Below are 27455 nucleotides of genomic sequence, written 5' to 3'. Positions count from 1 at the left end.
CGTCAAAAAACGCGCCAAGAAACTCTGTGTGAACAGGGCGTAACTGTGTGACAGTTGTGTGTCTGCTCATCAGTAGTTAGTAACATAAGTTTCTGTATCCCCTCTGTGGAGAACCTGTTTGGTACAGTCCATAAATCCGGAAGTGAAGAGGCTGACGCTTATCAACATTAACTGCTGTAAATTTTATTAGGTCAGAATGAGGTCACATGACTCAACTGAAGAGAAGAAGTCAAATAGAAAGGAATAGCTAAATAAGGTAATACTCGCTGAGTATATATAGTGCGGGGGATAGGTATCAAATGATACAAAAAAACACATTAAGTTTGGCCCACCTGTCGACTTGGATGGCCTTATGTGTAATCTTGGTGCCGAGAGGGATGTTTAATTGTGTAAGGCTAAAAACCAGGCCTGATCATGTCCAACTGACACAGGTGCCCGACTTGTACAGTTTATCAGAGCTGTCTTGTAATGGAGCCTCCATTCACTAACCGCAAACAGAGATGGATACACAAAGTATATTACATAGCTGCAGAACTTTTCAGTATACAATTAAGCTTTATGTCCTAGGAAACCCATTCAATCCAGGTTGCGATAGGATTTCGTACAACCATTCATGTTGCAAGCGGGCTCGGCTGTTAACGTAACTTCCATAGGAATCAATGGAGAGAGCCGCGCATGTTGTGTGCCTCACCATGCAGGATTGGGGTCGGGTATGTTCTCGAGATGGGTGTGGGTCCCAGAGCTGGGACCCGCATATAGCAAACATTTCTAAGGTGGGAATAACCCTTTAATTACTTAATTGTGTTGGCCATGAATGGAAGACCGTGCAGAAAGAATACAGTCTTGCACAATTCCATTTTGTTATAAGATTTACTGTATTTAGTTTGAACGTGCTGTTTATAACCGTTTTCTTCTGTTACATTGCAGCGTATACAATCTGGTATTTTGAAAGCATTTAACAACCCAACTACTAAAACTGCGGATGAGGATATAAAGAGAAAAGTCAAAGGTACTTTGTTTTATACAACTAAAACACATGTATGCATTTCTCCCAGGCAGTCATACTTTTTTTTTTTTTTTTTTGCTGTTTTGAATTTTTCACTGGATGAATGTATGAATTTTTTTATTTTTTTTCTAGATGTAGTAACAATTTGATATTTTAAGATTTGTGGAGCACTGCCCACTTTCATTAACATAGGATCACTTTTGGAGCTGAAATTGCAAAGCTTAGACATTAGCTAGTGCTGCCTAGTGAATCTTTAGTGCCATCTAGTGGTTAGTGTGCATACGTTCCAATAATGTTGACACAAGTATTTCTCTATCTCTAGCTTATGGAAGAGAAGGCATAAAAGCTAATTTTATTGACAAAGTATTTGTTGGTGAATTAACCAGCACAGTCATGTGTGAAGAATGTGAAAATGTAAGTATATCTCCTTATTATCTGTGTGTAACATCTCCACTCTTATGCGTGAAAAAGATGAATATCTCATAAGTGTAAGTGATGACTGTATAACTTTGTGTGGAATGAACAATGCAATAATGCCTAAAGCAGTGAGGTATTTCCCGTTACAAGAGTACACAATTACATTATATCAGTAATTTAGGAATGAGCCATCTAATAGGCAATATGCTGTAATGTGTAATAGGGATCGCCCATCTATACATGAGTAGGTCACTACATATGACCTGTAATATCACCAACCTTTAAAAACTCAGCTAGGCACTTGCACTGACTGCAGTAGTATATATAATGCCCTTTTCACATTAGCGTCATTGCTTTGTTGATAATGGGTCCTGACAGGACTCCATCAAAATTAAAGGGGTGCATCAGCATTCCGTTATTTTTATTGGTAAGAATTTCTGTCAGGATTTGAACTCAGAAACTATTGTCCCAGGCAGCAGCTCTTCTCACTGAACTGGTGCTGCTGGACAGCTCCACTGAATCGGTTATCTAGTTTCTTTTGACTTTTGCCTCTCTGGATTTGTTGCATGATTGCTCTTATCTATAGTGAATGGAACGGCTCCCGTTCGCATTTTCTATGGGGATGTATGTGCCGTATTCCATCTCTGTATGTGTCGTTAATCGACACATACAGAGATGAAAAAAAAAATGGCAGCCCCCATAGAGAAGTAAAAGAAAGAGAAAAAAGTACAACACAAAAACACAAATAAAATGTATTTTAATGACATACTAAAAGCAATATTATATATAAAAAAAAAAATTTGTGACACCTTCCCTTTAACTAACTATTTGGGTACCGCCTCATGTACGGACGTCCGCATGTGGTTGAAACTACGCCCATATGTGGTGGCGACTAGCCACACCATTTATTATTATTTTTGTAATATACGCCAAAACCTTGCTGCCATTGGCCACTGCAACTGATCGTAGTTTCAGCCACGTGAGGACGAGCCTAAAAGTCTGGTCATTACACTTCCTGATAACCAGGCTAATGGGCTTCCAGCCTATAGTCCAGCTCCTTTTTTACTTACTCTGTAATCTGTTGCTGCTCATTTCTATACCGAACTTGGATTGTTTCCTAATCACATGTCACGCTACAACCTGTTGTCGCTTATCTGCGTACATAAACGGGACTGCTACTTACACTACTCATGCGATTATCACCACTCTGCCACATCATTTCAGCCACTGGACTCCGAATCTGCGACAGACCTTGACAATAGTACTGCAGACTGCAATATTCATGTCATTAAAAATGCCGGAAAGCCCAAAGGAAACCCCATGGAACAAAATAGCACAATTAGGAATCTAAACAGTAAATGTTTTAACAGATTTGTCATTAAAGAAAAAAATTATAATTATCTCTCCACATATAAACATAATTTTGCCAAATTCTGTACTGATTCATTTAATAATGTATCTTTATAGGGGTTGGAGCTCCAGTTTTCTGACACAAATCTACAAATCCCTTGCTTTCCTTCCCATAGAGTTAAATTATACAATTGTCTTTCTGCAGCTACGACTAGCGGGCGGGCCGTGTGTGTGTGTGTGTGTGTGTGTGTGTGTGTGTGTGTGTGTGTGTGTGTGTGTGTGTGTGTGTGTGTGTATATATATATATATATATATATATATTTATTTTTTTTTTCAGTCAGTCAAATGTTTTAGAACACCTACATTTTTCCAGTTATTTTTCGCATTAACACAGTTCTAGTATAGCACATAATGTGAAATGGTTCAAAAGTAAGTTAAAAACATTTCTGATTTTAACCAAAGGGCTTTTTTCAGGGAAGACATCAAGGACAGCTGCTCTGCAGCACAGAAAGCAAATTATGGTTTGAAATTGGATGCAAAATCTTTTTACAGGTGTCTCCACTTTTGGGGATTACTTTCAAACCCTCTGATTCTATATAACCAGTGTTGGAACAGACTACATTACAACACACTGTAGGGAAGGATTTGGACAGTTTTGCTCTTCAGGACAGAGCACATTGATATCATAATAGCAAGAAAAAGGCAATTCCCAGAAGAAGACAGACTGACAATTATAATTAGAAGTGTAGGTCTGTCATACAGAGAAATTGCTAAGAAAGCCGTGGTGGCAGTCGGTACAGTTTCCTATACCATCAAAAGGCACTTGGAAACTGGTGGAAACTCTGATAGGAAGAGGTCTGGTAGACCAAAGGACACTACAAAATCAGATGACAAGTTTTTGAGAGTCAACAGTTTGCGTGATCGGCGCCTCGCAGCACAAAATCTTTAAGCCCAGCTTAACCTGTTAACGCCGAAGGACGGATATATCCGTCCTCTGCAGCTGCTAGTTCGCGCAGGAGGACGGATATATCCGTCCTCCGATCGCGTGGGTACTGACAGTGTACGCACGCGATCAGCGGCAAGAGCACGGCTGTTATACACAGCCTGGCTCCTGCTGCAACTGCCGGTATCTAAGCGCGCTCCGATTCCGGCAGTTTAATCCATTAAATGCCGCTGTCAATAGCGACAGCGACATCTAATGTGTTTGACAGAGGGAGGGAGGTCCCTCTGTCACCCCATCGGCGCCCCCGCAAAGAAATCGCGGGGCGCCGTCGGGTTTCCATGGCAGCTGGAGGACTAACAAAGGCCCCCAGGTCTGCCTTCAGCAAATGCCTGTTACACTGACAGGCAATAATGCTTTGGTCTATTCACTATAATGCTTTTGTTTATTCACAATCTCTGCACTTCGTTACTCTGTCTGTGGTAGTAACAGCAGAGGAAGCTTGATCTCGCGAGATTACGCGGCGGTAAATGACAGGTTACAACGAGATTACGCTTTGCTCTGCTGTAACTACCACAGACAGAGTAACGAAGTGCAGAGATTGTGAATAGACTTCCCGTGGAATGTCTATTCACTGTCTAAACACTTCAGTATCGTTAATGTGTTAGTATAAGATAGCACATAGCGATCTAAAAGGATCCCTATGCACTGCCTAAATGAATGGAGAGGAGTGCATGATGCTGATTGGTCAGCGTCATACACTCCTCTGTACAACGCCCACTTGGTCGAAAGTAAAAATACGCCCACTTGGGCATTAAGACACTCATTAGCATAAATCTAAAATCACTAATAAAGTGGTCAAAATAGATCGTTTTTTTAAATAAAAGGCACTGCTGTCACCTACATTATAGCGCCGATCTCCGTATGTGGGAGATAGGGCACTTATAATGTGGGGACAGAGCCTCTTTAAGTAAATATGAATAGATTGTAAATGCATTACATTGCCTTTTCTTATCTCTAAGTAAAGTCATTCTAAAGTTTGCTTACATAAAATGAACAGTAATATATTTGTTAGACACTGAGGAAGCTGTATTTTGGTCAAATGAGCTTTGAGTTGAAGGTTGTAGTTAATGTTCATGGTTTCTTTCCTCTAGATTTCTTCTGTGAAAGAAGCTTTTATTGATCTTTCGCTGCCAATTATAGAGGGGAGGGTGAGTGAAGCTTCTCATTTATTTACTGCTCGTCTGTTTTAACAAATGTTACTTTATTGATGGCCATATATGCCCTCCTCCATTGATAATGCACCTCTACTATTGGAGGCCCGTAGAAAGGTAATATAATATTTTAGAACATGGATTGACAACTGTTCTACCACTTTGTTTCTGCCTCATCCAGTTCTACATCTGTCAGCTGTAGGCACAGATAAAATCTGTGGTGGACCTACCCAGGATGAATCCGTATTGGTTGGGATGGACAATAGGAGCGGTAATTGAGTCGAGACAGTGAGTTAGGGTGTTTCAGCCTCCACAAATCATACCACCCCATTTCAGTGAGCAGTTTGCCAAGTGGGTTGATGGTAGGGTGGAGGGGATTTGTCAAGAGAGGTTCTAACGTTAAATTTAGATTGCCTGAAGTGACACATCTCAAAGCGGTCTTTTTCCCTTTTAGTTGACATCATTTATCAATTAAATATCTTGGAATCCTAGAGAGGCATTTTTCCTAAACTTTAAACCGATGGTTGCTTCTCTGGAGGTTGACCCTAACAATTGGGATCGCCTGTCACTGTCTCGGCTTGGCAGGATAAACGTGTTAAAAATGGACACCCTCCCGAAGCTTCTTTATTTGTTTCAGAGGCTGTCATTGAATCTATCCAGAAGCTATTTAGCTTGAATCCATAAGTTCTAATTTTGTTTGGAAAGGCACTAAATCTTGTCTGAAACATTGTCTTTTGACCTTCTTCAAAACGACAAAGGGTACAGGGTTGCCCGACTTTGCTCTGTTTCATAAAGTCACTATCATTACTTGCATATAAGACCTTTTTCCCCACCACTCCTCCAAGATTTGGGTGGAGATGGAAATCATTTAGCACCACTTCTTGAACAGGGGGTGTTCTGGCTTCCTCCCAGGCACTAATAATGAAAAGTCTCAAACTTTTTCCCTTTTTGTCCAAGCTGTTGGATATCTGGGAATGATTTGCCGCACGATTGCACCTAGTCTCCTCCCCTGGCCCACTCACTCCACTTGTGGGTAACCCAAATTTTGTAACTACTGAAAATGGCTTTTCCTTTTCTTTCTCTACCGAACAACCTTATGTTTTTCCTCTGTGGCACTTACACATTCGATCTCTCTGATTTACATTATGCTATTATCGGGGTGGCGGTGGTGAGTCTGGTCCTGGTTTTATCCAGGTATTGGAACAGGAACTTGGATGTTGTTTCTCAGGGGTACAATGGATTAAATCCATTTTTTATTTTAATCGCAAGGTCTCGGGCTCCTGTAAACTACAGGAACTCAATTGCAAAATTTTATCCCAGTGGTAGAGAACCCCTGCCAAGTTGCACAAAATCTATCCTCGGGTCTCCCACCTACTTTGGAGATGTGTCTCAAATCCAGGCATGATGTCACATATCTGGTGGGATATGCTATAGCTATAGCTTCTCTGTAGCGTGAAGTCACTTCCTTGTAAAAATGTCGGTCATCAATCCAGATTTCCCAAGAGATTGCTCTATTAACCATGTTCCGGGTTCCATCTCTAAATTTAGAAAAGGACTTCTCCGAAACTTCATCTTGGCTATTCGTCAGGTTATCCCCAGAATAGAAAATCCCTTTCCCCTCCATCTTGGCTAATACGTACTCTAGAAATTGTGCCAACGTGGTTACCTCGGGTCCCCATTTTGATCTTCTCCAGACCTCGATGATTGGTTATCCAATGGCATGACACCCCCCCCCCCCCATGTGTTGTGTTTTTTTGTTTTTGTGTTTTTTTAAATGCTCTCTCATGCTGCCATGTGCTTTCCCCATGTCTGTTGCACTTTTTTTTTTTCTTTATCATTTCTGGTGAATGCTTTTACGTTCAGACGCCAAAGAGCCTTTGCAAACATAAAATAGTGCCTGAGAATTTATCAAGAAAAAAGAAGACCCCAAAAACAACATGTGGTCTTTCACTTCTGTGCCCTGTGGTGTGTCCAGGGTTTTAAAAATCTTCTCCTATGGGGTATTGATTAACATGGGAGAAATAGCAGAAATACTGAAGTCCGAGATCTAAATGATATTATATCTACAGAAATTACAGCTGTTATTCCGTGAATAGTAAAATTTCCATTTTTGTAATGCTAATTTAGGTCTCCAAACCTGTAATCTGTGGAAAAGGAAACAAAGCAAAATTTACTCAGGATGTCATCCCGTGTCATTGCAATGACAACACACCAGGGCGGCTTTATAATACACACCATGAAATTAACGACAACGTAAGGAGATTTTATACAAACTGATTTGAAACTGCATGTGATGCAGATGTAGACCTATATGAAGAGATGTGTGTCTCATGTACAATTATTTCCTGTTACATACCGATATTCACATATGACCTGTGTAGTGTTCACTGACATGAGTTGTGTAGACAGGGTAATGTTCTAATATAAATGTAGGATGATTTCATTAGCACTAATTGTCTTCTCTCTTGATATGTCTGATAAATACTTGTATTCCCTATGAAATAACCATGCTTCGGCATCTTTTTGGAGAACCCTGTGCTGTGTTGTCGCACTTTTATTCCTCCTGGAAATGTATAACTAGGAGTTACCGTTCCCCTTGTCAATAGTGTATATCCCGACACGGGTCAGACACTGTAGGCACTGATTAGACCATGTCAGAATGTGTGAGCGCACGCCCCTTTGACATGGCTATATAATAACGATAATTTGACAATTTATTCATAGGTTTTCAAGAGGAATAACAGAGGAACGTCATAACACAGAAAAGATGCTCCAGAATTTGTTGTTTCATGGTGAATACAAGTATTTACTGAAACCTACAAGTCAGGAGAGCAGACAGACCCTCATTCAAAGTGTTCTTCAGCTCATGAAAAAATTTACACATCTCTTATGTTTTTTAATGGTTGCACATGTGTTAATTTGAATGACATTCGCTAATATTATTATTTATCTTAGAATCTGTTTAATGACGGACAGAAAGTGCCACAAAAATCTACTGACCACAGCAAAAGTCTTGTAATAATTGAGGAAAGCAATATGCAGCCTGAACTGGGTAGAAGAGAGGTTTTTATACAGGAATCTAAATCTACTTCCAGGAGTGTTCCGACTGGCAGCCAATCAGCTGGCAGTGAAAGTGATGGTGAGAGCCAGCTGGAGAGCAGTGGAGATGCGGATAGTGAAGCTTCAGACTACGAGAATTCATCAATCCATACGGAATCAAAGAGCGAGGCTAATAATCATAAAAAACATGGAACTTTGGCCAGTCCACCGTCCACTAATAATAACATTGACCTTGATGCAGTCAGCGGGTCTTTGTCCAATCTCAACCTCAATGAAGTGGCAGACATCTGGGGCTCCTGTAAAGATGTCAGCAGCACAAGCTATCAGCCGTGCTCTCAGGCAAAGTGTGTGCTATCCCAGAACCCACAAAATGCTTTCCAAACACTTTCCCAAGGCTACGTAACCAGCTCCAAGGAATGCTCTGTCCAGTCCTGTCTCTACCAGTTTACATCTGTCGAGCTCTTAATGGGGAACAACAAGCTTCTGTGTGAGACGTGCACTGAAGACCGGAAGAAGTATCAAAGGAAGGCCCATATTGCGGGTAAAGTGTGTGCTGTAATAGTGTTTCCAGGATGTTCTCTTAAATGTATCAAACAATGTGACCTCCAGATCTCCCTTACCTTAATCTCTATTGCCTTTTTATTCTTTAGTTTTCTGTTATGAGCTATTGATTTGTAGGATGCAGATTGTGGTTCCCTATTGTAATCTGACTTTTAACTCCTAGTAATACCAGCCAGCTAATACAATACATTACTTTTAGGAACACCATGCACTTCTTTGGGAAACTTGTTGGGATGTAGCAAAAACTGATAAAACATTTTCGTTGATGTAGTAAAAAAAATAAAAAGTAGTAATATTTACAGCAGAAAATGTATATAGTAAAACATTTAAATGTTTATACGAGTGCTTATCTACCAAACGGCCTCCAGGGAGCAAACATTTCATACCTCCGTAGTTAAGTTCCTCTTACACTGCCGTCCTGGGCCGTGTAAATGACAGCTCGTTAATCGGCGATCGTTTGCTCCTTTCACAAGGAGCTAGTATGGGGACGAGTTCTCGTTGCTCCGACCGCTCATCCCCATACATTATTATCATGTCGGCAGCGCATCTCCCTGCTTAAGGCCCTTTTACACTGGCCAATTATCGGACAAACAAGCGTTTATTGAACGCTCGTTGCCAATAATTGCCCTGCTTAAACATGGCAACGATCAGCAGATGAACACGCTCAATCATCTGCTGATCGTATCGTTTTAAAAAAGTAACATATTATCGATGTCGGCAGCACATCTCCCTGTGTAAACAGGGAGACGTGCTGCCAACATGATGATAATGTATGGGGACGAGCGATCGGAGTAACGAGAGCTTGTCCCCATACATAGCTCATTGTGACAGGAGCAAGCGTGCGCCAATCAACGAGCTGTCTCGTTGATCGGCACTCGTTGCACCCTGGCCAAAATTGGCTGGTGTAAGAGGACCTTTACACAGGGAGATGGGCTTCCGACAAAAAAAATTTAAAAAAAATTAAAACGATATGATCAGCTGATGAGCGAGAATTTGCTCGTTCATCGGCTGATCGCTGCCCTGTTTAGACAGGGCAGTTATCGGCAACGAGCGTTAAATGAACGAGCATTTGCCTGATAATTGGCCCATGTAAAAGGGACTTCAGTCCTGCATTGATCAGATTTGCAGGCCATATCTGAAACGTGCATATTCCTGTATCTGCGCAAGTTACTGAATCTGGAATTTATGTACAAAGCCCAAACCAAAACTTTAACTGATCTGTCACTCATCCACTTCTTCCAGGAGAAATAAAACAATATAGGTTTATAACAACATATGCGTTTAGCGAGCAGTCATATTAAAAAGGTTTTTTGATTATGTATTTTATATCATTTATTTTGTGTTTCAGTTCCAAGTGGCTAATACATTTTACCTACATTGATAGATTGCAGCAAACTAAGAAGATGATAGACATTTGAGCTGCTGATACACTAACTCACAGAAACATGCCTTGACTAGGGGCGCATGAACACGACCATTGTTCTCGTCAGTGTGTTGTGTGTGTGTGGATAGCACACTGAGCCATTAATTTCTATGGCGCCATGTACATGACCATGGTTTCACATATCCGTGGGACCGAACCGCAACACTCAGAGCAGGTCCTATTCATGTCAGTGTTTGCGGCTCAGTCTCACCCATTGAAGTGTATCGCGACGTGAAAACCACAGACCGCACACGGATGTCATCATTGTGCTGCGGATCCGTTGTTAAAACGGTCGTGTGTATGAGCCCTGAATGTGATTTTAGGATTCTCTCAGCTGTGAGAAGTATTGAGTGCGTATGGGTTTTCAGCCTCAAGGATATAAACAAAAACAACCTGATTCATAGTGAAGAATAGCAATACAAAGTATATTAGTAAAGCACGTAACTTTTCATTATGACGTATATAAAAGGAACCTTTCATGTTGAAAATTCAGTCCACTCTGCGGGCAGCATGTTCTAAAACATGGGGAGCTGAGCAGATATATATTTTTGTGGGAGAAGGTTTGGTATAACTTGTAGAATTGTTCATTAAACCCCTTAATACCGAAGGTATTTTAAACCCTAGTGACCGATTTAATGTTTTAAGTTTTTTCATCGTCTCATTCAAAGAGCTATAACTTTTTTATTTTTCCGTCGACATAACTGTACAAGGACATTTTTTTTGCAGGACAAGTTGTATTTTATAACAGCACCGTTTTTGGGTACATATGATTTATTGATTAACTTTTTTAGTGGGGTACTGGAAAAAAACCCATAAATTTCGCCATTTGTTTTGCGTCTTAATTTTACGCAGTTTACCGTGTGGTATAAATAACATAATAACTTTATTGAGTGGGTCATTACGAGTGCGGTGATACCAAGTTTATATAGTTTTTTTTATGTTTTCCTACTTTTACACAGTAAAAGTATTTTAAGAGCCATAACTTTTTTATTTTTTGCCCGATGCAGCTGTATGAGGGCTTTTTTTTTTTTTTGGGACGACTTGTAGTTTTTATTGGTACCGTTTTGGAGTATATGCGACTGTTTGATCACTTTTTATCAAATTTTTTTGAAGGTAGGATGAACAGAAAACAGCAATTTCGGTGATGTTTTTGATTTTATTTTTTACGGCGTTCACCGTGCGAGTTAAATAATGTAATCATTTTATAGTTGGGTTCGTTACGGATGCAGCGATACCAAATATGAGTAACTTTTTAATTTTTTTTCATAATAAAGTATTTTGTAAGGGGAAAGAGTGGGTTTTTAATAATTTTTTTTACTTGGGACAAAACTTTATTTTACTTTTTTCTTACTTTTTTTTTATTCCCACTAGGGTGCGATCTTTTGATTGCTATTATAATACACTGCAATACTTCTACCATGCCTCTGGCAATCACTAAAGGCAGACCTGGGGGCCTTTGTTAGGCTCCCAGGCTGCCATAGAAACCATTGGCACCCCGTGATGCAGGCGGGGTGCGAGTGGAGTAAGAGAGGCAGCTCCCTACCTTTAAAATCACTCAGATGCGGCGCTCGCTATTGAGTGCCGCATCTGAGGGGGTTAAGGTCTCCGATCGTTGCCCTGAAGCCCGAGGCTGTTACTAACAGCCCGGGCTCCAGCAGCACCCCGCACAATGCAGGAAAAGTTCTTCTGAAGTGCCAACGTGAAAAGGTGGCGCTTCAACAGAACTACCCCAAACGGCCGACGTAGAAAGACTAAAGAGTTAAACCTCTGCTTGTTCTGGGTAGTTCTACTCAGTGATTGACTGCTATCTTTTTCGCGGGCGTTTCTTTGGGCGGCCATTTTTTTTAAATGGCCAAGTAAAAAAAAACATGTCGGAACAGAACGCCATTTTTCCCATTGAAATCAATGGGCAGATGTTTGGAGGCGTTTTGCTTCCGATCTTTCGGCCGTTTGAACATACCCTTACAGCAAAAATAAAAATTATATATATATCTGCTCAGCTCCTCCTGCTCTATAAGATGCTGACCACAGATTAGACTACATTTTGAACATGACCGGTTCCCATTAAAAGGGTTTTCGAAAATTCAGGTAAAATGTAGTAAACGCGTTTACTATGCCCGCTGTAGAAAAAAATAATTATTTTCAAGACCGTAAGAATATTTAAAATAGTATTGCGGGAAACCAGCAGGGAATGTTGTGTCTGCCTGTCTGATTTTTCTTCTTTTAACCCCTTCCCGCTCCTTGACGTAGTATTACGTCATGGCAGCTGTATCGTTCGCGCTCCATGCCGTAATAGTACGTCTCGGGAGTAACGGCTATTTCGGCCGTCCTCCCGACACATACAGGAGCTGTGACGCTGCTGTCTTGTTCAGCAGCTGTCACAGCTCCTACAGCGGGGACCGATCGCTGTGTCCCCGCTGATTAACCCCTTAAAAGCCGCGTTCTATAGAGATCGCGGCTTTTTAGGGGTTAAGCTGCCATCGCCGGCCTGCTACGCGATAGCGGCCGGCGATGGTGACTATGGCAACCGGACACCAAACAATGGCGTCCGGCTATGCCATAGACGGAAGCCTAGTGGGTCCTGACAACGTCAGGACCCACTATGCTTGCTGTCAGTGAGTAGCTGACAGTTCTAATACACTGCACTACGCATATTGTATTAGAATAGCGATCAGGGCCTCCTGCCCTCAAGTCCCCTAGTGGGACAAAGTAATAAAGTAAAAAAAAAGTTAAAAAAAGAGGTGTAAAAATAAGAAAATAAAAGATTTAAAAGTAATAAAAGTAAAAATCCCCCTTTTTCCCTTATCAGTCCTTTATTATTAATAAAAATATATAAACAAACAAATAAACTATACATAATTGGTATTGCCGCGTCCGTAACGGCCTGAACTACAAAATTATTTCATTATTTATCCCGCACGGTGAACGCCGTAAAATAAAATAATAATAAACCGTACCACAATCACAATTCTTTGGTCACTTCACCTCCCAAAAAATGGAATAAAAAGAGATCAAAAAGTCGCATGTACCTAAAAATGGTAATGATGGAAACTACAGTTCGTTACGCAAAAAATAAGTCCTCGCACGGCTTTATTGATTGAAAAATAAAAAAGTTCTGGCTCTTAGAATAAGGCAACACAAAAAGTGAATGATTGCTTACAAAACGTATTTTATTGTGCAAACGCCATAAGACATAAAAAAACTATAAACATCTGGTATCGCCGTAATCGTATCGCCACGCAGAATAAAGTGAATATGTCATTTATAGCGCACGGTGAACGCTGTAAAAAAAATAGAATAAAAAAACAATAGTAGAATTGCTGTTTTTTAGTCACCACGCCACCTAAAAATAGAATAAAAACTGATCAAAAAGCCGCATGCACCCCAAGAAAACTACAATGCATTCCTCAAGGGGTCTAGTTTCCAAATTGGGGTCACTTTTGGGGGGTTCCCAATGTTTTGGCACCACAAGACCTCTTCAAACCGGACATGGTGCCTAATAAAAAAAAGGTCTCAAAATCCACTAGGTCCTCCTTTGCTTCGGAGGCCGGCGCTTCAGTCCATTACCGCACTAGGGCCACATGTGGGATATTTCTCTAAACTGCAGAATCTGGGCAATAAGTATTAATTTGCGATTCACTGATAAATCCTTTTGTGTTATAAAAAAAATGGTATAAAGAGGATTTTCTGACAAAAAAAAAATGTACATTTCACCTCTACTTTGCTCTAAATTTTTGTGAAACACCTAAAGGGTTCATAAATTTTCTACATGCTGTTGTGAATACTTTGAGGGGTCTAGTTTCTAAAATGGGGTATTTGATAGGGGTTTCTAATATATGGGCCCCTCAAAGCAACTTCAGAACTGAACTGGAACCTAAAAAAATAAATAAATGAGGCAATACTTCGCTTCTTACATTATACTGATAATGAGCCGTGCCCACCCCGAGATGACCCCAGTTTTGACCGTTTGTATAAACGGAGACCCCTATTAGACCGTTCCAGTGCCCGGTTTTCCCAAGCATACACCCCCGAGAAGTGTATTTCTATTGATGAGTCCCTGGTACATTTTAAAGGGAGGGTTCAATTCCGCGAGTACCTGCCGGGTAAGAGGGCAAGGTATGGCGTGAAGATGTATAAGCTGTGAGAGTGCATCAGGGTATACCTACAGGTTTAGGATATATGAAGGAAAGGCCACCCCCAAACCAGACTGCATCCTGGACTACAATAGGTACATGGGAGGGATGGACTTGTAAGATCAAGCCCTGAAGCCCTACAGCGCCATGCGGTGTGGTATAAGAAGCTGGCCGGGCACATCATACAGATGGCATTGTACAATGCGTACATGCTACGTCGGGAACTTTCCTGGAATTTCAAGAGGTGATTATCAAGAACCTAATCTTTAGGGACCAAGAAGGGGGGGCACCCAGTACTTCTGGAAGCGAGCCCACACGCATCGTACCAGGGCAACACTTTCCAGGAGAAGTTCCCCAAACTGGCAAGAAGGGAAAAAGTCAAAAGAGGTGCAAAGTCTGCTATAAGAGGGCGATAATGGATGACACAATATATCAATGTGACACGTGTCCCGAATAACCAGAGCTCTGTATGAAAGTGTTTTAAAATTTATCATACATCCCTTGGTTTATAATTTACCCCAATTTTACTTACCCTGATGCACTCCGCACAGCTTATCATCCCCCCCCCCCCCGTCTTTCCCCTCTGGGCCCTGCTGTGTGTCCAGGCAGCTGATAACAGCCACATGTAGGGTATTGCCATACCCGGGAGAACCCACATTACAGTTTATGGGGTGTAGGTCTCCGGTCAAAATGCTCACTACACCTCTAGATGAATGCCTTAAGGGTGTAGTTTTTAAAACGGGGTCACTTCTTGCGGGTTTCAACTGTACTGGTACCTCAGGGGCTTCTGCATACATGACTTCGCACTAGAAAATCCCCAGTAGGCCAAATGGTGGTCCTTTCCTTCTGAGCCCTCCCATGGGCCCAAACAGCAGTTTATCACAACAAATGGGGTATTGCGGCACTCAGAACAAATTGCGCAACAGAATGGGGTATTTTGTTTCTTGTGAAAATAAGAAATTTTCAGCCAAAACTACATATTATTTGAAAAAAAAATTTTTGTTTTCATTCCCAGCCCAATTCAAATAAGTTCTGTGAAAAAACTATGGGGTCAAAATGGTCACAACACCCATAAATGAATTCCTTGAGGGGTGTAGTTTCCAAAATGGGGTCATTTGTGGTGGGTTTCTATTGCTTTGATACCTCTGGGGCTCTGCAAATGCGACATGGCACCCGAAAACCAATACAGCAAAATCTGTACTCCAAAGAACACACAGCGCTCCTTTCCTTCTGAGCCCTCCCATGGGCCCAAACGGCAGTTTATCACCACAAATGGGGTATTGCCGCACTCAGGACAAATTGGGCAACAAAATTGAGTATTTTATTTCTTGTGAAAATAAGAATTTTTGAGCTAAAATGACATAGTATAGGAAAAAATATATTTTTTTTAAATTCCCAGCCCAATTCAAATAAGTTCTGTGAAGAAACTATGGAGTCTAAATGGTCACATTACCCATAAATGAATTCCTTGAGGGGTGTAGTTTCCAAAATGGGGTCCCTTCTGGTGGGTTTCCATTGCTTTGATACCTCTGGGGCTCTGCAAATGCGACATGGCACCCGAAAACCAAACCAGCAAAATCTGTACTCCAAAGAACACACAGCGCTCCTTCCCTTCTGAGGCCTCCCATGGGCCCAAACGGAAGTTTATTGCCACAAATGGGGTATTGATGCACTCAGGAGAAATTGGGCAACAAAATTGAGTATTTTGTTCCCTGTGAAAATAAGAAATTTTGGTAAAAAATTACATCTTATTGGAAAAAATTTCATTTTTTTAATGTCACAGCCCAATTGAAATAGGTGCTGTGAAAAAACTGTGTTGTCAAAATGCTAACAACAACCATAAATGAATTCCTTGAGGGGTGTAGTTTCCAAAATGGGGTCACTTTTGGTGGGTTTCCATTGCTTTGATACCTCTGAGGCTCTGCAAATGCGACATGGCACCCAAAAACCAATCCAACAAAATCTGGACTCCAACAAACATATAGCGCTCCTTTCCTTCTGAGCCCTCCCATGGGCCCAAACGGCAGTTTATCACCACAAATGGGGTATTGCCACACTAAGGACAAATTGGGCAACAAAATGGGGTATTTTGTTTCCTGTGAAAATAAGAAATTTTGATCACAAATGACATTTTATTGGAAAAAATGGATTTTTTTTCATTTCACAGCCCAATTCAAATACGTGCTGTGAAAAAACTGTGCGGTCAAAATGGTAACAACAACCCTAAATGAATTCCTTGAGGGGTGTAGTTTCCAAAATGGGGTCACTATTGGGGGATTCCTACTGTTTTGACACCTCAACACCTCTTCAAACCTGGCATGCTGCCTAAAATATATTCTAATAAAAAAGAGGACTCAAAATGCACTAGGTGCTTCTTTGTTTCTAGGGCTTGTGTTTTAGTCCACGAGCGCAGTAGGGCCACATGTGGGACATTTATAAAAACTGCAGAATCTGGACAATACATATTTAGTAGTGTTTCTCTGGTAAAACCTTCTGTGTTACAGAAAAAAAAATGAATAAAATTGAAATTCAGCAAGAAAAATGAAATTTGCAAATTTCACCTCCACTTTGCTTTAATTCCTGTGAAATGCCTGAAGGGTTAAAAAACTTTCTAACTGCTGTTTTGAATACTTTGAGGGGTCTAGTTTTTAAAATAGGGTGTTTTATCAGGGTTTCTAATACATAGGCCCCACAAAGCCACTTCAGAACTCAAGAGGTACCTTTAAAAAAAAGGCTTTTGAAATTTTCTTAAAAATATGAGAAATTGCTGTTTATGTTCTAAACCTTGTAACGTCCAAGAAAAATAAAAGAATGTTCAAAAAACGATGCCAATCTAAAGTAGACATATGGGAAATGTGAACTAGTAACTATTTTGGGTGGTATAACCGTCTGTTTTACAAGCAGATGCATTTAAATTCAGAAAAATTCAATTTTTTCAAAATTTTCTCTAAATTTTGCAATTTTTCACCAATAAACACTGAATATATCGACCAAATTTTACCACGAACATGAAGCCCAATGTGTCACGAGAAAACAATCTCAGAATCGCTTGGGTAGGTTTAAGCATTCCGACGTTATTACCACATAAAGTGAAATATGTCAGATTTGAAAAATGGGCTCTGAGCCTTAAGGCCAAAACTAGGCTGCGTCCTTAAGGGGTTAATATGTGTGCTGTATTTTGGCATTTTAAATGTATAGAATCATTTATCTCTGATCTAATGTTTCGTTTTCACTTGTAGATGAAACGCGAGATACTGTATACACCAATGCTAGAAAACAGCTCTTGGTATCTTCAGTTCCAGCCAATCTCATTTTGCACTTGAAACGGTTCTGTCAGGTATGATACATTTCTGGTATTTGAGCTGCCCAAACTTTTGACATACTTGTGCGTGCGTGCGTGCGTGCAGTGGTTCTTGTCATGTTACAAAATCAGTCCAAGATGAGCGTTTTTCACCTTAGATGTCACCTATAATCTGTATAATTGCATTGAAAAATAAACTGAAATCTTTTAGGGTGGAAAAATAAAGAACAAAAATAATGTGGTTGCATAAATATGCACACCCTTAAACTAATAATTTGTTGAATTACCCTTTGACTTTATTACAGCATTTTTGGGTAGAAGTCGATCAGCATGGCGCATCTTGACTTGACAATTGTTCCCCTCTCTTCCCTGCAAAAGTGCTCCAAATCTGTCAGATTACGAGGGCATCTCCTGTGTACAGCCCTCTTCAGGTCACACCACAGATTATCAATGGGATTCAGGTCTGGGCTCTGGCTGGGCCATTCCAAAACTTTGATCTTCTTCTGGTGAAACCATTCTTTTGTTGATTTGGAGGTATGCTTTGGGTCGTTGTCGTTCTGAAAGGCGAAATTCCTCTTCATCTTCAGCTTTTTAGTAGAGGCCTGCAGGTTTTGTGCCAATATTGCCTGATATTTGGAATATTTCCCAACACCTTGACTAAAGCCCCAGTTCCAGCTGCAGAAAAACATAATGCTGCCTCCACCATGCTTCACTGTGGGTATGGTGTTCTTTTGGTGATGTGCAGTGTTGACTTTGCGACAAACATACCTTTTGGAATTATGGCCAAAAAGTTGAACCTTTGTCTCATCAGACCATAACACATTTTCCCACATGCTTTTTGCAGACTTGATGTAGGTCTTTGCAAAACATAGTCGGGCTTGGATGTTTTTCTTTGTTAGTAAAGTCTTCCTTATTGCCACCTTACCCCACAGCCCAGACATATGAAAAATACGGGAGATTGTTGTCATATGCACTATACAACTAGTACCTGCCAGATAGTCCTCTAGCTCTTTTAATGTTGCTGTAGTCCTCTTTGAAGGCCTCCCGGACCAATTTTCATCTTGTCTTTTCATCAAGTTTTGAGGGACGTCCAGTTCTTGGTAATATCAGTGTTCCATGGTATATCTAATGCCTTGGAAATTCTTTATACCCTTTTCCTGACTGATGCCTTTCAACAATCAGATCCCTTTGATGTGTTGTAAGCTGTTAACGGACGATGGCTTTTGCTGTCACGTTCAACAAAGAAAATGTCAGGAAAATCTTACTAGAACAGCTGAACTTTATATGAGGTTACTCAGAATCACTATAAATAATGGCAGCTGTGTACTGACTACTATTGAACATGAGTTTAAATGTGATTGTCTAATTCTGAACACAACCACATCCCCAATTATAAGAGGGTGTTCACACTTCTGCAACCATATTATTGTGGTTTTGTTATTTTTGTTTTTCCCCTTTAAATTATTTCAGTTTGTTTTTCAATGGAATTGTACAGATTATTGGTCACATTAAAGGTGGAAAAAGTACTGAAATTATTCACTTTGTACTGATTTTCTGACATGACAAAAAACTGGCATATCAACAGCGGTGTGAAGACTTTTTATATCAAGTGTGTGTGTGTGTGTATATATATATATATATATATATATATACACACACACACTTACTTTCTTTTTATCCCCAAAAGCCCCACTATGTCTTACTTTCGGGGTATGTCTTATATTGGAAAAAAAAGAAAAGACGTTCATACTTACCAAGAACTTCCTGCTTCCTCCAGTCCGGTCTCCCGGCCGTTGCCTTGGTGACGCGTCCCTCTCGACATCCGGCCTGACATCCCTGGATGACGTTTCAGGCCATGTGACCGCTGCAGCCAATCACGGGTCAATCACAGGCTGCAGCGGTCACATGGACTGCCGCGTCATCCAGGGATGTCGGGCTGGATGTGAAGATAGGGACGCGTCACCAAGACAACGGCCGGGTAAGTATGAATTTCTTTAACTTTTATCCTGCATTACCGTATTTCGGCGCGGTGACGTATGGAGAGGGGGGCGGCGCGGAAGTGGGCAGGAGGCGGCAACACCCCCGTGTTTCCCCGAAAGTAAGACATATGTCTTACTTTCGGGGTACGGCTTATATTAGCCGACCCCCCTGAAACCCCCGATACGTCTTACAATCGGGGGTGTCTTACTATCGGGGAAACACGGTATATATATATATATATAATATATTTCTCTAAAATAAAAATTCTAACTGCAGATTCAATGGCATTGGTAATTCTAGTACTTTACTAATTTCTTTGTACTTCCTGTGACTATTGAAAGGTATGTATAATGACATTTGTTTTGTTGCAGAGTGGGTTAACCCTCCGGAAAATCAATAGGCATGTGGACTTTTCTATCATATTAGACTTGGCTTCATTTTGTTCTGTGTCCTGTAAGGTATGCCATAATAACTTATTGAGTTCCACTTGACTCAAACGCAAAAGTTTATACTGTGTGCTTTGGTGAACCTAAACTTGTATAGTAGAGCATTGCATATTTAGTGAATACCTAATATACACCATTCAGCTATAACATTAAAACCACCTGCCTAATATTGTGTAGGTCCCCCTTGTGCCACCCAAACAGCCCTGACCTGTGAGACATGGACACCACAATTCTGAAGTTGTTCTGTGATATCTGTCAACAAGATGTTAGCAGCAGATTCTTTAAAGAGGCTCTATCACTAGTTTAGTCATGCCCAATCTCCTAGCTAATCTAATAGGCGCTGTCACACCGATAATGACAGTGAAAATTGTGTCCCAAAACGTTTATTATTTTAAAAGTTATGAGCTTTTTTCTAAATATGTAAATGAGCCTGTACTAGACAAGTGGGTGTCACCACCAGCGATTCTCCTGAGGTGGAGCTGCCTCACAGCCTCTGATGCTGTCCTATCAGCATGAAGCTGATTTAACCCGTTAGTGACCGCTAATATGCGTTTTCACGGCGGCCACTAACGGGCTTTATTCTAATACATACTCCTTTTCACGGCGCTGCATCAGAATGAATAAGCAGCGCCGTGAAAAAGGAAAAGCTCTGTGCTCTCAGCTACCTCCGGTAGCTGAGGGCTTAGAGCAGCGCCACCAGAGCGGGCGGATCGAAATCCGACCGTTTAACCTCTTTGATGTGGCGCTCAATAGCGAGCGCCGCATCTAAGTGGTGTTGGAGGGGACTCCCCCTCTCACCCCCCCCCCCCCGGCACCTTGCGTGCGATCACAGGGTGTCGTCATTTCAATGGCAGCCGGAGGCCCCCAGGTCTGCCTCTAGTTAATGCCTGCTAGGCCATGCCAGAGGCTGTAAAAAATAAAATAAAAAACACTGCCAGAATTGCTGTTTTCTGTGCATCCTACCTTCAAAAATATATGATAAAAAGTGATCAAAAAGTCGAATGTACTCCAAAATGGTACCAATGAAAACTACAAGTCGTCCCGCAAAAAAAAAAAAGCCCTCCTACAGCGGCATTGGTGGAAAAATAAGGATACACAAAAACAAATAATTTTGAAAAAACTGTGTTTTTACTGTGTAAAAGTAGTAAAACATATCAAATTTATATAAATTTGGTATCGACGCAATCGTAATGTCCGGCTGAATAAAGTTATGTTATTTATACCACACGGTAAATTATGTAAATTAAGGATGCAAAAAAGAGTGGCGAAATTGCTGGGTTTTTTTTTCTATTACCCCCAAAAAAGTTAATAAAAGTTAATTGATAAATTATATATACCTCAAAATGGTGCTATTAAAAATACAACTCTTCCCGCAAAAAACAAGTCCTTATACAGCTAGGTCGATACAAAAATAAAAAAGTTATAGCTCTTGGATTGCGACGATGGAAAAACTTAAGAAATAGCTTGGTCATTAAAGGGGTTTTCCTACGAGCGACATTTATGACATGTCCACAGGATATGTCATAAATGTCAGATAGATGCGGGTGCCACCTCTGGGACCCGCACCTATCTCCAGAACGGGGCCCCCTAAACCCCGTTCAGCCGCTCTGTGTTGCGGCTGAATGAGGTGAATTACGACCATGAAAAAGATTACATGGTCGTGAGTTACGTAAACAGCGCAGCTCGCTGAGCTACGCTGTTTCCATAAGTCCCATATAACTAAATAGTAATTACGGAAACAGCGTAGCTCGCATGCTACGCTGCTTCCGTAACTGCCATTCATTACTATGGGAGTTACGGAAACCGCGTAGCTCAGCGAGCTCTGCTGTTTACATAATTCATGACCATAAAATCTTTTTCATGGTCGGAATTCACCTCATTTAGCCGCAACACAGAGCGGCTGAACGGGGTTTAGGGGGCCCAGTTCTGGAGATAAGTGCGGGTCCCAGAGGTGGGACCCGCATCTATCTGACATTTATGACCTATCCTATCCTATATGTCATAAATGTCTCCTCTTGTAGGAAAACCCCTTTAAGGTTTAAAATAGGCTGGTCATTAATGGTGTTAAGCAGTATGAGAGACTCGGGCTGGAGAGAAGGGGGATCACTTCAAATAGCCAGATCTCGGGCTGTGGTTCTGGTTTCATAAGATTAGAATATCATCTTTTCTATGACTCCAGGATCGCAGTTCTAGCTGTGACACAACCGGAGATATCGCCAGTTGAAAACAGTCGGGAATGGAAGCTGTATACTCTATAATAAGGAAAAATGGCAAGGAGCAGCACTGTGGCTTGGAAGAAAAACCTTGCGGTTGGTGCAGAGCTTCAAGGGAGCAACCTACTCCCCATGTAATGTAGTAAAAGATGGTAGGGAAGCAGCACTCAAGTAAAAAAATAATTTAAACACCACAACAAACAGCAGCAACGTTTTACTCTCTGAGAGCTTTTTCAAGCATCTTTTTTACTTGAGTGGTGCTTCCCCACCATCTTTTATTATATGGTAAGGCTGTGTTGCTGGGCACGGAAGGGGAAGAAGCTGTGTGCCCATCGAAGGCACTTTTGGTGGTGGACAGGCGTCCGCATTGGGAACTCAGACTGGTTTGCGGCTACGCAACCCCAAACACAGCCAACAGTGATGCACTGTGTTTTCTGACACCTTTCTGTCATCGTCAGCATTTACTTTTTCTGCAATTTGTGCTACATTAGCTCTTCTGTGGGGTCGGACCATACAGGGCCTGTCTTTGTTCCAACAAGCATCAATGAGCCTTGGGTGCCCATAAACCTATCAACGATTAGTTGACTGTTCACTTGCTGCCTAATTTAATCCCACCTCTTAACATGGGCCATAGTAAAAAGATAATAAATATTATTCATCTCACGTGTGAGTGGTTTTAATCTTATGGCTGACTGGTGTATATCTGCAAATCTGTAGCCAGCAGTGGCTAAATATCAACGGCATAAAGCAATATCAGCAGATATTCGGTAAAGAAGATACAAGGAATTTAAAACATTTTATTTTTTTTGTTAGGCCCTGTTCACACAGAGTATTTTGCAAGTAGAAAAAAATCTGCCCCAAAATTCCTTCAGGAAGGAATTTTCAGGCAGATTTTGACCTGCCTGCACTTTCTTGCCTGGGGTTTTCGCTAGGTTTTTTGCACGTGGCCATTGAGTACCACGGGCAATAAACGCAGCGAAAAACGCTTTTTCCGACGCGGGAAATCAGCAGCAAAAAACTTTGTGTGAACTGGGCTGCTCCCGCTCATAAAAGAAACATTTCTGGTAATAGATCCTTATTAGGGATGTGCTAGGTTCACTTGCAGTTCCCTAATATAGAATTAGCCCAAGTAAACCTACACATTGAATATACACTCCTCAACATTGAAATTGCAACACCAAGAAGAAAAAGTTTTGGAATTGCGGAAATCACAGGATCGATGGACATGTTAATGATATGCAAATGATAAAAAAATGGAAACATACTCTACACTAAATAAATCAAGATGTTTGGAATATTTTGAGTGCCAGGCGCAGAAATATACGTACTTACACATGTTGGCATGCGATCAATGAGGTTATTAATGGCTGTCTGAGGAATGTTATGCCACGCTGAATGCACTTGGGCACGCAAATCATCAAGATTGGCTGCTGGCAGCTCCCTTTGCAATTGCTGACCAATGATGTCCCAGATGTGCTCGATGGGCAGCAAGTCCAGAGACTCTGCAGGCCATTGGAGCACGTTTAGGCCATGCAGGCTGCTCACAGTAGCCCGAGCAACATGCGGCCTGGCTCTGCCCTGTTGAAAATCAGCTTCTGGGACATTTGAAGAAATGTCCGTACCACTGATTCCACAACCAAATCAAGGTAATACTGAGCTGTTAGTGTACCTGAAATGAAGACTAGAGGGGTCCGGCTACTGTACGTTATGCCACCCAACACCATAATCCCAGTAGTAGGACCAGTGTGACGTTCCCTTGTAAAGGCCTCTTCATGGCGCTGCCCATGTTATCTCCAGACCAATCTCTGGCTATCATTGTGTCCGAGACAAAAGTGGGACTCATCACTGAAGAGGATAGACCTCAATTCCAGCCTCCATTGCCGTCTTGCTGTGACCATGATCGGTTTTGAGAGCGGTGGCGTGTGGTCAATGAAATGCCTGTAGCTGGATGTCTGGCTCATAGCCCAATGTCGTGCAAACGCCTTCTGGTGGTTTGTGTCGACACTGGTTGCCGCCCTAGGTTTTGGATGTGACGTCCAATTTCACTAACAGTACAGAATGGATGACTACGTGCCATTCTTCCAATCAGACAATCCATCCCTGCAGAGTTTCGCCCCCGCGCACCCCTTGCTGCTGTTTTTTTTATTTGTCGTTCTACCAACCTCCGGGACATGCAATGTTGAACAGTGCTGACCTCTCGGCATACGCGCGAAGCGATCTGCCAAAGGGATAAATAAAGGTCCCTCAGTTCAAGGATTCTGTCCCTCTCAGTTTGTGCGAAGTCGATTTTTGAGGTTTCTGTGGCTAAAAAACTTTGCTTTCAATCTGGCTTTTATGCCCCTCCAAGTGCCACAGATTGGAGTGAGGTGCTTGAAAATGTGATCGTTTGCAGATCTTAGAGACAACTGCTACTTCCTCGATTTGCATAACCTTACGGCTGGCAATTCTCGGTGTTGCAATTTCAATGTTGAGGAGTGTAATAATAAGTTGCAAATAGTTTATTATATTAAAATCACTCCATTATATAGCTGGTAAGAGAAAAAAAATTCCTAGTGATCATACCAATCACGATTTGCTTCCTGCAACAAGTGTAAAAGTAACGTAATTTGCTTCTTAGTGCCAATTTACCTAAACAGATCTGATGTGAGATGATAGCACATTGTGTTTTAATGTGAAAACCGCCGGAGCCGAAGGCCTCATGCACACGCAAATACGAATCCAACGGCTACGGATATAGGACATGTTCTATATTTTGCGGATAATTTCTACGGTGCGGGCACACATTCGTAAATATACGGAAAAGTGTCTGTGGCCAATAGAAATGAATGGGTTCGCAATTTCATCTGTAATTACGGATGAAAATTACGGTCGTGTGAATGAGGCCTAACAGACTATCTACAAGTTACATCTCTCACATCTTGGCACAGTTTGTCAGCACTTGTTTTCTCATAGCGCTTTATGAGTCTAGTACAGGGATTCTTAACTGTTGCTTCCACTCCCACCACACAGGTTTTACAACAGCTAGAGAGCCATAGTTTGGAGACCACTGCTCTAGTACATGATTGTTTGTTTTTTTTGGTAAAGCAGGTTTTGGTGCCTGGAGTGATTTATCTTAAGATCACCTTTCTTTTTACACCCGTATAGAATGTGTCAGAAGAAAAGCGCGTTCTGTACAGTCTTTATGGAGTAGTAGAGCACAGTGGGTCAATGAAAGGAGGACATTATGTAGCATATGTGAAGATCAGAATACCTTCCAAAAAGGCATTTGAAAACATCCATGGTGACAAGCATTCATCTGGTCAGTATCTTATGAAACTATTTTATTTGTCTCGCTGCACACCTGTTGGCCCCAACTTCCCCGAATAATATGCAAAGAGGTATTCCCCACTGAAACATTTATAGCATATCCATAGGATGCGCCAAACATTTCTGATTTATGCAACTCCCAGCTCTGGGGCCCGCAATTGCACTATGTGGACAAAAGTATTGGGGCGCACCACTTAATCGTTGAATTCAGGTGTTTCATTCAGTCCCATGGCCACAGGTGTATAAAATCCATCACCTAGCCATGCAGTCTGCCTGTACAAACATTTGTGAAATAATGTAATAGGATGGAACCATTACAACAAGTCAGTTTGTGAAATTTCTTCCCGACTAGATATTTCATGATCAACTATGAGTGGTATTTTTGCAAAGTGGAAGCGTTTAGTTTCCACAGCAACTCCGCCATAAAGTAGCTGACCACGTAAAGTAACAAAGAGCGGTCGCCGAGTGCTAAGGCGCATAGTGCATAAAAGTCGCCACCACACTGCTGACTGAATAGCTGCAGATTTCTAAACCTACTCAGGCATTAACATCTGTACAAAAACTGTGTGCCAGGAGTTTCATGGCATGGGTTTCCATGGCCGAGCAGCTGCATGCAAGCCTTCTATCACCAAGCACAATCCCAAGCGTTTGGATGGAGTGGTGTAAAGCACGCCGCCACTGGACTCTGGAGCATTGGAAACATGTTCTGTGTAGTGATAAATCACCCTTCTCTATCTGGCAGAATGATGGATGAGTCCTGACTGCATTGTGCCAACTGTAAAATTTGATGGAGGAGGGATAATGCTATGAGGTTGTTTTTCAGGGGTTGGCCTAGGCCCCTTAGTTCCAGTTAAGGGAAATCTTGAGGCTATGTTCACACGTTTAACAAAAAACGGCTGTAAATACAGAGCTGTTTTCAAGCAAAAACAGCCTATGACTTTCAGACGTTTTTTACGGCCGTTTTTGGAGCTGTTTTTCTATTGAGTCAATGAAAAACCGCTCCAAAAATGGCTCAAGAAGTGACATGCGCGTAAAAAAAACGCCCCGTGGGAACGAAACGCCCTTTTTTCCCATTGAAATCAATGGGCAGATGTTTGGAGGCATTCAACCCCTGTATTTTTAGCTGTTTTTTGGGGAGTTTATGGCCCGAAAAACGGCTGAAAATAGGTTGTGTGAACATACCCTAATTCTTCAGCATACCACATTATGGACAATTGTGTGCTTCCAACTTTGTAAGAACAGTTTGGGGAAAACCCTTTTCTGTTCCAGCATGACTGTGCCCCAGTGCACAAAGCAAGGTCCATAAAGCCATGGTTGGGTGAGTTTGGTGTGGGAGAACTTGACTGGCCCAGCACAAAGCCCTGACCTCAACCCCATCAAACACCTTTGGGATGAACTAAAACAGGCATTGCGAGACCCTCTCATCCAACATCAGTGTCTGACTTTTGGATAAATTGTCAAAAATTCCCACAGACACATCTAAAATCTTGTAGAAAGCCTTCCCAGAAGAGTGGAAGCTGTTTTAGCTGCAAATGAGAGACCAACCTCATATTTATGCTTATGGATTTAGAATTGGATGTCATAAAAGCTCCTGTAGATGCAACTTGTAGGTATCCCAATACTTTTGTCCATATAGTGTATCTCCGAAAGGAGAGGAGGTTTCTACATCCAGGCAGAGAATGGAGAGGTGGCCATGCGCATGGGAGTTTTTATTGGCTGTTTCCTTAAAGGGGTTGTCCCAAGATTAAATGTTATCCCCTAACCACAAGATAGTGAATGTAGTGGCAGGTCGAGCATGCGCACTACAGCTCCATTCACGGTCTATGGAACTGTCATAGATAGGAGAGTACAGATGAATGAGGAGAGCCGGGCACATATGCAGCCACCTTTTCATTCATACTTCGCCTGGATTCCTCAGCCGGCGGCCGCCTCGCCGTGTAGACTGAGGTCAGGTGACCCCAGTTCTGGGGATAGGTGTTGGTTCTAGACCCACATCTATCAGACATTTGTGGCATATCCTCTGGATATGCCATAAATGTTTTAGTTGGGAATACCCCTTTAAAGAGTAACTGCACTTTCAAAAAACATTTCATAGAGACGTAACT

The 27455-nt window shown here is 41.5% G+C and overlaps 1 protein-coding gene across 6 annotated transcripts in view; it reads left to right on the top strand.

Moving 5' to 3' along the window:
* Window positions 1-27455, top strand: part of USP45 (ubiquitin specific peptidase 45) — a 132387-nt gene that overhangs the window by 99244 nt on the left and 5688 nt on the right. For all 6 annotated transcript variants that reach the window (XM_075862198.1, XM_075862197.1, XM_075862201.1 and 3 more), the window contains exons 10-17: window positions 928-1009; window positions 1329-1420; window positions 4868-4924; window positions 7055-7180; window positions 7883-8528; window positions 17344-17441; window positions 19757-19843; window positions 25189-25342. In XM_075862198.1, the coding sequence (XP_075718313.1) occupies window positions 928-1009; window positions 1329-1420; window positions 4868-4924; window positions 7055-7180; window positions 7883-8528; window positions 17344-17441; window positions 19757-19843; window positions 25189-25342 (1342 nt within the window). The remainder of the gene's footprint in view (window positions 1-927; window positions 1010-1328; window positions 1421-4867; window positions 4925-7054; window positions 7181-7882; window positions 8529-17343; window positions 17442-19756; window positions 19844-25188; window positions 25343-27455) is intronic.

The sequence above is a fragment of the Rhinoderma darwinii genome, chromosome 4, assembly GCF_050947455.1.
Source record: "Rhinoderma darwinii isolate aRhiDar2 chromosome 4, aRhiDar2.hap1, whole genome shotgun sequence".
Lineage (NCBI taxonomy): Eukaryota > Metazoa > Chordata > Amphibia > Anura > Rhinodermatidae > Rhinoderma > Rhinoderma darwinii.
This window is presented reverse-complemented; position numbering and strand designations above follow the sequence as displayed.